The sequence below is a fragment of the Castor canadensis genome, chromosome 15, assembly GCF_047511655.1.
Source record: "Castor canadensis chromosome 15, mCasCan1.hap1v2, whole genome shotgun sequence".
In the NCBI taxonomy this organism is placed as follows: Eukaryota; Metazoa; Chordata; class Mammalia; order Rodentia; family Castoridae; genus Castor; species Castor canadensis.
Genome location: NC_133400.1, coordinates 49,878,360 through 49,889,905, shown reverse-complemented (window position 1 = coordinate 49,889,905; position 11,546 = coordinate 49,878,360). Strand labels below are relative to the sequence as shown.

The 11,546-nt window shown below is 37.6% G+C and overlaps 1 protein-coding gene across 1 annotated transcript; it reads left to right on the top strand.

The window, feature by feature from the left end:
* The first annotated feature begins 888 nt into the window (after nt 1–888).
* On the top strand, nt 889–1,851 carry LOC109674988 (olfactory receptor 2C3-like). Its single transcript, XM_020151840.2, has one exon. The coding sequence runs from the start codon at nt 889–891 to the stop codon at nt 1,849–1,851; it is 963 nt and encodes a 320-aa protein (XP_020007429.2).
* The last annotated feature ends 9,695 nt before the right edge of the window (nt 1,852–11,546 follow it).

Sequence of the window (11,546 nt, the reverse complement as noted above, 5' to 3'; positions counted from 1 at the left end):
AATTTAACATTGTACCCATTGATTACCCTCTCTCTCCTCAATCTCTGCTGATTATTGTTCTGCTCTCAACTTCTGTGAGATCAACTGTTTTAGATTCCACATGAATGAGATCATACATAGAATGTGTTTCAAAAACACTATGAATGTACATGTGTGCTCATCTTTACTTTGATCAACTTCTAGTTACAGGAATAGGTAAGTTTCACTCTGAGATTTTAAGAAAACTGAACATTTACAGATACACTCTTCTCCAAATCTGGATGAACTCTAATTATGATAAATTAATTCATTTTTTTAAAAATGCAAGCTAGAATAAGTTAATATTTCTGTACAAAAGGGTTCCCAAAGTTTTCAGGAACATCTGAAACAGACTGAGATGTTACAGTCTGTTTCTTTGTGGTAAATACATTTGTTCCACAACTGGAGCTACCCCGGGATATCTTGATTCTTCTTTTTTTTTTAGTACTGGGGTTTGAACTCAGGGCCTTGCTAAGTGCTCTACTCCTTGAACCACGTCCCCTGTCCTTTTTGATTTAGTTATTTTTCAGATTGGGTCTTGTACTTTTTGCCTAAGACTGGCTTTGGACCATATTTGTCCTCTTCAGCCTCCCACATCCAAGTGTTGTCATTATAAGCAACATAAAGAATCAGTGCAAAGCATTAAGCATAGATATGCATTTTCCCCAGACTATGCATGTTTCCAAGTCCTTTATCACACATTCCAAATTGGCCATCAGGAGAATAATGCAAAGCCATCCATACAGAATTTTGAGAGAATTAGGTATACAGTTTATCTCTCCTGTCTGCAAACTGATGTAATCACTTTATGTTCATATGCGGTGCTCCTCTCTGACAGTGGACTTTTTGCCCCTCCCCCTGCTGCATATGATGATGGAAGAAACAAACGGAAGTTCTCCACACATATTTGTGCTGCTGGGCTTCTCCGCACAGCCTTCGCTGGAACTTGTCCTCTTCATATTGGTCTCTGGGTTTTATGTGGTATCTGTCTTGGGCAATGGCATCATCATTTTGGTCTCCTGTAAGGATATGCGTCTCCATACACCTATGTACTTTTTTCTTGCCAACCTCTCCTTACTGGACATTAGCTTCACCACAACCATTGTCCCACAACTCCTGGTCAACCTCTGGGGACCACAGAAAACCATAAGCTATGGAGGGTGTGTAGTCCAGTTCTATATCTCCCATTGGTTGGGGGCAACTGAGTGTGTCCTCCTGGCTGTCATGGCCTACGATCGCTATGCTGCCATCTGCAGGCCTCTGCACTATACTGTCATTATGCGCCCACAGCTTTGCCTCTGCCTGGCCTCAGTCTCTTGGCTTGGGGGTCTGACTACTAGCATGGTGGGCTCCACACTCACCATGCTCTTACCACTATGTGGGAACAATCACATTGACCACTTCTTTTGTGAGATGCCCCTCATTATGCAACTGGCTTGTGTGGACACCAGCCTCAATGAGGTGGAGATGTACCTGGCCAGTTTTATCTTTGTTGTCTTGCCTCTGTGTCTCATCTTGGTCTCATATGGACATATTGCCCAGGCTGTGCTGAAGATAAGATCTGCAGAAGGGTGTAGAAAGGCTTTCAACACTTGCTCATCCCATGTGGCAGTGGTGTCCTTGTTTTATGGAAGCATCATCTTCATGTATTTCCAGCCAGCCAAGAGCAACTCTCATGAGCAAGGCAAGTTCATCGCTCTCTTCTACACCATTGTCACCCCGATGCTGAATCCCTTAATTTACACTCTGAGGAACAAGGATGTGAAGAATGCTTTTGGTCACATTGTGGCAGAAGACTGCTGTCGCTTTACAGAGTTGCAGGGGCCAATCTAGAGAACCTAGTCATTTCTGAGGAGGAAGGATGAGTTTAAACATCTTGAAATTGATTTTGAAGGGTAGAATATTTGGAATATCATTCCTCTTCTAATATCACTTGAGTGCAAGGTATGTGGAAATCTGAAGAGAGTGTTTTCCTGCACTATTTCAAGCCAAAGTAAAGAGAAAATGTTTTGTCATTATTTTTCATTAATCATCAAATTCTTTTTTTCTTTTTGATTATTTTATTGTTGTGCTGGGAGGGGGTACATTGTGGCATTTACAAAAGTTCTTGCAATGTATCAAATGAAATATATCTACTTGAATTCACCCCCACCATCATTATCCTTTATCCTTCTAACCCCCATTCTTGAAATACAAATTCTTTTATTACTTGCTTTATTGTGGATTCTTATATATGTTGCATATGCTGTATCTCATTTTGTTCATATGGTTGTATATATGTGTTACACATATCTATGTTAATTTGTATATTATTTTGTTAGCTGTTTATAATAATGTCTGCCATTGAGGGCACCTAATCAGTGTGAAGATTTTTCCATTTTTTCCAATGCCTGTAATGACTCAGTGAGATAGATATTGACATCCCTATAAAGATTAGGTAATTACAGACTTACTGAGAGTTTATACAAAGTCTATTTCTATCTATCCATATGTGTGCTTACAATTTTACTCATTAGCCTTATGTGGTTATAATAAAAAATACATATTTGGTATTTGCCCTATTTCCTGGCATAGAATTCCTAAAACCCTTGCAGTTACCTTGGTGATAGGCACAATCAGAATGTGTTTTCTTATTCACACTTCAGTTTATACTGATAATGTGGCTCTTGTTGGGCCCTAAATAGCTTCAGAAAGGGACTTGTCTCCAGAGGAACTAGTCATGGGTTAGAAGATGGGACCTTTCATTCCCATCCTCAGACTTCCTAAGAGGAGAAGCTGGAGACTGAGTTCAGTCACCAAACATTGAAGACACAATCAAGACTATGTAATGGAATCTCAAAAATATCCCCAAATGTTGGGGCTCTGAGGGCTTCTGAGTTGCTCAACACATTTAAATGCCAGGAGTGTGGTGCATTCCAAACTCTACACAGACAAAAGGTCCTATGTCCCTCTTCATCTGGCTATTTGTTTGTGCTCTCCAAAATAGCCTTTACAATAAATAAGTAAATGTAAGTCTTGACTTGTGTGAGACATCCTAGTAACCCTGGTGACAAGTACCTCTGACTAGTAGCCAAGTGATCAGGATAACCTGAGAGTTATGATTACTGTCTGGACTGAGGACAGTCTTATGAGATGAGCCCATACACTGTGGAGCCCAACACTAATTCCAACAAGTTAGTTTTAGAATTGATTGAATGGCAGGAGACCTAGAGAGTTGGAGAATCTCCAACTGGTATCATAAGTGTTATGACTAAAACAGTCCTTCTCCTTAAAATGGATGAATCTAAAGAGGCAAATGTCTCAAGAACAGAACTTTGACTTTGAATTGTCAGTAAATTATTGGTTTCACCAGAAATAGGCTAGACTGATTTAGCTAGGAAAAAACAGTATAGATTTTCCTGGTAAGCTCTAGACCCTATTCAAGCTATCTAAGGATGTTCTTTACTACTTCACTAGTATATTTGTTTACTTTTTCTTATATCTAATCAAGCATTCATCATTATTAAAATCAAACCTATTTCTGCAGGTTGTACGAGAATACAGGTGGCTTTGGCTTTCTGAGCCTGACTAACTTCACTTAAAATGATGTTTAGCAATTTCATCCATTTACCAGCTAATGACAATATTTCATTCTTCTTTGTGGCTGAATAAAATTCCATTGTATATAAATACCACTTTTTCTTAATCCATTCATCAGTAGTAGGGCATCTTAACCATTTCCATAGCTTAGCTAATGTGAATAATTTTGCAAAAACATGAGTGTGCAGGTGCCTTTATTGTAGCCTGATTTACATTCCATCAGGTATATCAAATGGATGCATTGCAGTGTTGAGCAAGGGATTGAATTGAAGTCCAGAGATGTGTTATAGACAAGTCTTTTGAAAATCTTGCCCTTCTTGCAGAGATACTGTTTTGTGGACATAATAATATTCCTTAAAAGAGTTGACATTTGAAAAAGAAGGATATATAATTTGAAATATTTCAGTAGGAAAGTACCTTAAAAAATTATAGAAGGGTTAATTTTGGATCAGTTATATTTTTATACTTATTTTAAGTTGACAGATAAAATTAGACATATTTGTCATGTAAAATGTGATTTTTATTATAAAATTTTTAATAGGATATAGTTGTTATGCAGAGGGGGGACTCACAGTGACAATTCCAATTAGACTTATATTGTACATTATTTACATTGCCTCTATTGTCTCTCTTCCTCAAATGCCTCCCTACTCCATTTAAAACAATTACAAGAGATTTCTTTGTTCTATTTCATATATATATATATGAAGTCCATCAACCATATACCCTCATTTTAATCTCTTCATTCACCCTCCCTCTTCCCAATAGCACCTCCCCCACACTGTACCAATTTTACAGCCTGTCTTTCATTATTAGTATTTAAGTTGATGGTGAAAGGGGTTTCTCAATGTATACCCACTGTGAGTTTACTTTACTTTGGTGCATTCAGTCCCTTCCATTGCTTCCCTTACCAATTTATCTCCTGCCACCCATTTTTCAATAGCTTTCAATACATATCCCTGTATCTTCTACCTTCAGAGATGTTACGTTTTATGATATATACTGATGCTCTATCATTCTCTTTTCCTTTCCCTCCTTCCCCAAGTTCCATTGAGTAGCTCCACTGTTACAAACATGTTGTACATATGAGTTTGTATATGATCATGCTTGCTTTTGTGTGTATGTTTATCTTATGGATCTATCTTTCACATATGAGATAAACCATGTGGCCTTTGTCTTTCTGAGCCTGGCTTACTTCACTTAACATGATGTCCTCCAATTGGACCCATTTACCTTCAACACATGTCATTTATTCCTATGGCTGAGTAAAACTCCATTATATATATATATAATATATATATATATCATGTATAAATATATACATATATAGTATATATATATATATACATATAGATGCTACATTTTCTTTTTTAAATTTATTTTTTAAAATTGTTTTATTATTCATATGTGCATACAAGGCTTGGGTCATTTCTCCTCCCAGCCCCCACCCCCTCCCTTACCACCCACTCCGCCCCCTCCCTCTCCCTCCCACTCCCTCAATACCCAGCAGAAACTATTTTGCCCTTATCTCTAATTTTGTTGGAGAGTATAAGCAATAATAGGAAGGAACAAGTGTTTTTGCTGGTTAAGATAAGGATAGCTGTACAGGGTGTTGACTCACATTAATTTCCTGTGTGTGTGTTACCTTCTAGGTTAATTCTTTTTGATCTAACCTTTTCTCTAGTTCCTGGCCCCCTATTCCTATTGGCTTCAGTTGCTTTTAAGGTATCTGCTTTTAAGGTATGTGTATAGATAGATAGATAGATAGATAGATAGATAGATAGATAGATAGATAGATAGATGCTACATTTTCTTGATCCATTCATCAGTTGTAGGGCACCTGGGCAGTTTCCATAGCTTGGCTATTGTGAATAGTGTTGTGATTAACATCAGTGTCCAGGTGTATCCTGACTTATGTTCCTTTGAGTATATGCTCAGGACTGGTATCACTGGATCATATAGCAGTTCTGTCTTTAGCTTTTGAGGAATATCTATACTGCTTTCCATAGTGGTTGTACTAATTTGCATTCCCACCAACAGTGTAGAAGGATTTCTGTTTTGCTGTATCCTCACCAGTATTTGTTGTTATTGCCCTGGAATATGACCATTCTAACTGGGGTGAGATGAAATCTCTTATAGTTTTGATTTGCATCTCTTTTTTTCACTAGGAAAATTGAACACTTCCTCATGTATTTATTGGCCATTTGTACCTCTTCCTTTGAGAATTACCTGTTTAATTCATGTGCCCATTTTGTCACTGGGATGTTGATTCTTTGGGGATTGAGTTTTTTGAGGTCCCTGTAGATTCTGGATATTCGTTCCTTATTGGATGAATAGCTGGCAAAGATTTTCTCCCATTCTGTGGGCAGTCTCTTGAGTCTAGTAATTTTCTTTTGCTGTGCAATAGCTCTTTAGTGTTAGGCAGTCCTATTTGTTCATTCTTTCTCTTAGATGCTGAGCCTTTTGAGTTCTACTTAGGAAGTTGTTCCCTATACCTATATATTCCAGTGTATTTCCTACTACTTCCTGGAGTTGTTTCAAAGTTTCAGGCCTTATATTAAGGTCTTTGATATACTTTGAGTTAATTTTGGTACAGGGTGAAAAACAGGGATCTAGTTTCAGTTTTCTACTTGTGGATATCCAGTTTTCCCAACAACATTTGTCGAAGATGCTATCTGCTCTCCATTGTGGGTTTTGGGCTCCTTTGTTGAAGGTCAGTTCACTGTAGATGCATGAGTTTATGTCTGGATCTTGTATTCTGATCCACTGGTTTTCCTGTCTGTTTTTGTGCCAGTACCACACTGTTTTTATTGTTATGACTTTGTAGCATAGTTTGAAGTTGGGTATTGTGATGCCTCCAGCATTGGGCTTTTTGCTGTGAATTGCTTTGGCTATTTGAAGTCTTTTTTGGTTCCATATGTATTTCAGGATTGATTTTTCTATTTCTGTGAAGAATGTCATTGGAATTTTGATAGGGATTTTGTTGAACATGTAGATTGGTTTTGGTAGTGTGGCCATTTTCATAATGTTGATTCTACAAACCACAAGCTTGGGAGATCTTTCCATTTTCTGATGCCTTCTTTTCCTCAGGAGTTTATAGTAAAACATGGTTTTTGAAGTACATACACATAAGTTGTGAATAGTTTAACATAGCTAATTAATATATGCATTGTCTCACATAGTTGTTGTATTGACAAATTCTAGCATCCTAATTTTTCAATACTGTAATATTTTCATTAACTATAATCTCATTCATAACCATAGATTCCTTGAATTTATTTCTTTATTTTTGTACTGAGGTTGAACTCATAACTTCATGCTTGCTAGACAGGCTCTCTCTACCACTTGAGTCCAGCCTTTTTTTTTTGCTCTGGTTTTTTTGGAGATATGGTCTTGTTTTTTTCTCAAGCAGGTCTGGCTGCAGTCCTCCTATTTTAAGCTTCCTGTCCTCACTGGGATGTCAGGTGCATGAAACCACACCCATTTTTTCTTTTTTTTATTCATTTATTCACATGTGAATACATTGTTTGGGTCATTTCTTCCCCCCTGTCCCCCATCTCCACCCCCTACCCCCTACCCCCCCCTCACTTCCAGGCAGAAACTGTTCTGCCCTTATCTCTAATTTTGTTGAAAAGAAGACATAAGCAATAATAAGAAAAACAAAGCGTTTTTGCTAGTTGAGTTAAGAATAACTATACAGAGAGATTCCTAGCATTGCTTCCATGTATAAATGTGTTACAACCCAAGTTGATTCATCTGTAACTGATTTTTACACTGGTTCCTGATCTCCTTCTTGTATTGACCTCTTTAAGAAACTGCTTTAAGGTTTCTGTATTAGTTCCTCTGGAGTGGGGACATCACTTTCATGTTTTGGGTTTTCTACCTATCCCCATTCCTCCCATGTGTGCTCTCCCCTTGTCATGTGACCCAAGTCCAACAACATTGCTGTATTTCCCTAGATCTAAAGTCTGCATATGAGGGAGAATATATGATTTTTGGTCTTCTGAGCCTGACTAACCTCGCTCAGAATGATGTTCTCCAGTTCCATCCATTTACTTGGGAATAAAATTTCATTCTTCCTCATGGCTGAGTAAAATTCCACTGTGTATAAATATCACATTTTCCTGTTCCATTCGTCAGTACTGGGGCATCTTGGGGCTGTTTCCATAATTTGGCTATTGTGAATGGCGCTGCAATAAACATGGGTGTGCAGGTGCCTTGAGAGTAACCTGTGTCGAATTCCTTTGGGCATATCCCCAGGAGTGGGATTTCTGGATCATATGGCAGATCTATGTTTAGATTTTTAAGAAGCCTCCAAACTTTTTTTTTCAGCGTGTTGGCACTAGCTTGCATTCCCACCAGCAGTGTACGAGGGTTCATTTCCCCCCACATCCTCACCAACGCCTGCTGTTGGTGGTGTTTTTGATGATGGCTATTCTAACAGGAGTGATGTGGAATCTTAGTGTGGTTTGATTTGCATTTCCTTTATGGCTAGAGATCACACCCATTTTTTTCTATTCAGATAGGAACTAGCAAACTTTTTTCCTGGCTTTCCTGGAATCACTATCCTGCCAATCTCAGCCTCCCAAGTAGCTAGGATTACAGGTGTGATCCACCAGTGCTTAGCTTTGAAATTATCATTTCCTTTTTAAATTCACTTATTCATATGTGCATACATTGTTTGGGCCATTTCTCTCCCCTGCCCCCCACCTCCCCCTTCTCCCCCTCTACACCCCCTTGCTTCCAGGCAGAACCTGTTCTGCCCTTTTCTCCAATTTTGTTGAAGAGAAGACATAAGCAATAATAAGAAAGACATAGCATTTTTGCTAGTTTGAGATAAGGATAGCTGTACAGAGAGATTCCTAGCCTTGCTTCCATGCACAAGTGTATTACAACCTGAACTGATTAATCTCTATCAGACCTCTTCACTACTTCCCGGTCACCTTCCCATATTGACCCCTGTCATTTTAAGGTTACTATATTAGTTCCTCTGCAGTTGGCATATCAAACACTTTCAAGTTTTTGGTTTCCTACCTTTCCCTATTCCTCCTATATGTGTCTTCCCCTTAGCTTGTGACCCATGTTTAAGAATATTGCTGCATGAAATTATTATTTCTATGTAATAGGAATTTGGTATTCTTTGCTTGTCTACCCCAACCCAGTTGCCTCCACCTTTGGTAGCCACGATTCTTCTCATTAATTTTACTAGATGAACTATTTTTTGGTCCCACATATCAGTGAGTTCTATGAGCTCAACTATGTTAGATTCTACATAGGAATGAGATGGAGTATTTGTCTTTTTCATGTCAACTATGTCAGAATGGCTATTATTAAAGAGAGAGATGGAAATGCTGAGGAGTCTATGAAGAAAAGGGAACTATTGAACCCTATTAGTGGGAATATAAATTAGTGCAGCTAATATGGAAAACAGAATGAGGGTTCCTCAAGAAAACAAAATCTCACTGCTTAGTGTTTATCTAGAGGAAACAAAATCAGTAAGGTGAAGAGCATCTGCATTGCTACACTTTATGCAGCATTTTCCACAGTAGCCAAAAATAGAATCGATTTAAGAGTCCATTCATGAGTCACTAAAGAACATGTCATATATATGTATACACACTCACAATGGAACACTACTCTGCCTAAAGGAAGGAAATTCTGTCATTTTCAGAGACACAGATGAGTCTGGAGTACATTATGTTAAGAAAGCTAGGCACAGAGTAAGAAAAGCTATTTCTTCTAGGAATTTTCTCTGTGCAACAACACCATTAGATACGATTTAGTTTTAATTGGGTCAACAGACTTACAAAAACTTATTTATTAAAGTTTTTTTCTGTGCAACAATATCACTGGAAATGATTGAGTTTTAGTTGAACCATTAATTTTTGAGTTTAATAGAAGAAGAAGAATTCTTCATGAATGTCAGTACTGGGTTAAATGGTCAACCTGTTTATTGCCATAATGACAGACTTGTTACCTATCACCTGGATGATCCTGTTCTCAAAGGCACCCTACTTAATACATTCTTCATGTTAACCTGATTGAGGCATCTTCAGAAAGTGCCATCCTCATTTCATCATTCTCTTATTTTAAATCCCATAAAGACTCTCTAAATACCTCCACAAGGTACCCAGGTTCATCTATGACAGTTCCTCTCATCAACCTCACCCTTTTCAATATTTGCTCCAACCACACATTGTAAGTACACATTCTAGCCTATTTCCTATGTATAAGCTAGTTTTTCTCTCTTTCTCCTAAATTCACTTAGTTGGTAATTACTTTCCTTTGTAATTCCTGGATGAAGCATACTTTCCTCTGTGAAATTTTCCATGATTACCACCTCCCCCCCGTTTTTCTTTCCCCCACATTTTGCTTTGTATTTTTTCATCATTACTGTCTTTCTTAAGTCTACTCTTCTGCCTAATGATCATGTTAAGAGTGTGATCTAAGTTTAAGTTTCCCTGACCTCAAAACCCTTGGTTTTAGCTATGGAAACTAGTAACTGCATGAATAAATAGGCACATTTCGGTGTTATCCAGATTGGAATATATAACTTGTTGTATAATGTCAATCTTATTCCATCTTTATTGTCCTACATAAATGCTCATGCTAGAATGACCTTATCTACCTCTCTAAAGCTCACAATCCTTGTTGTCTCAATTCATTAGCAAAAGATATTTCTTTCCCTTGTCACATAAACTTTCTCCTATTAATTTCTCCAAATCCTACCCAATAGTCTATGTCTGGCTCAAGTTTAATTTTTCTTAAGCTATTTGTCTCTCTCATCATTTAAAATATGTATCAAATTTTATGTTTCCTTGCTATAACTTACATAATGTCTGGTGCAATGCTTCAGACTTATTAAAGGCTCAATATGTGCTGGTATGATTATCCTGCTCTATTTCACATTTATTGTTGGCTTTTCCTTTGCTAAACAATATTCAATTTTTAGTTCAAAGTTTTGTTGGACCTGAATCATCTTTGATGATGGGAGAAGGGAGTACAACTAGGGTTAAGAAGACAATCTCCGTAACACTTTTCTTTCAGCCCTAGGTTTTTACATCCCATCACTTAGATCGGACCACCTTCATTGAATAGGTGAGAAAATCTCCTTTGTTGAATTTAGTAGAAGAGAATGGACTATTTACACATGTGCTCAAGAATAACCTAGCCACCCATTCATTTATTTTGAGATTGAAGATGGAAGGTTTGTAGAAAGTGAGGGACCAAAAATGGGAAAGTTGAGATCTAGTTCAGAGTGATGCAGACTGTCTTCAGAGGGCCTGGGATTTAATCAAGAGAAGTAACAGGACCAACCATAATCCAACCAACATTAAGAGTGTTTGATGGTTTTGGGGGGACTCCTGAGGTTTATTCTTTGGATCCTCTGAGACCTGAGCTACTGTGTGTGAATAATTAATTTAAGGTCTAGGTTTATAGAGAGGAGAATGCAAAAGGGATTTCTATTTCCTCCCATTTGTTGTCTTTAGAATCATCTTTGCCCTGAATAAGTTCAATGAAAGACCCTGAAACAATTAAATTTTCATACAAAAAGGATGAAATAGAGTCTGTGGCCATATTTTGTTGCTTTTATGGGTTGCTATCAAAGAATATGCATGGGCAGACTGATGTACAACACAGGGAAGTTTTGTTTAATGATTTCTTGGTTAATTACATGTGGGGACACATATTTTAAATGTAAGCATATCAATAGAAAATTGAGAAGCTCTTTAGCTCAATAGATTTTCATTTTCTTGCCATCAGGCATCTTTATCAAATAGTGTATTTCACAAAATTACTTTTCTTGAAATGTACTTTCTCCACATCTTGAAACTAATATTTGTTCCAGTCTTTCAACGTTGCTATTCACCACCCTTCAGAGAAATTTGGAGAAGACAAAACTGCCTCGCTTTGTTTTTGAACACCTAAGGCTGCAATGACTTTACTAT

Excerpts from the sequence above, each read along its gene's own strand:
- LOC109674988 (XM_020151840.2), top strand. The coding sequence starts at position 889 with ATGATGGAAGAAACAAACGGAAGTTCTCCACACATATTTGTGCTGCTG.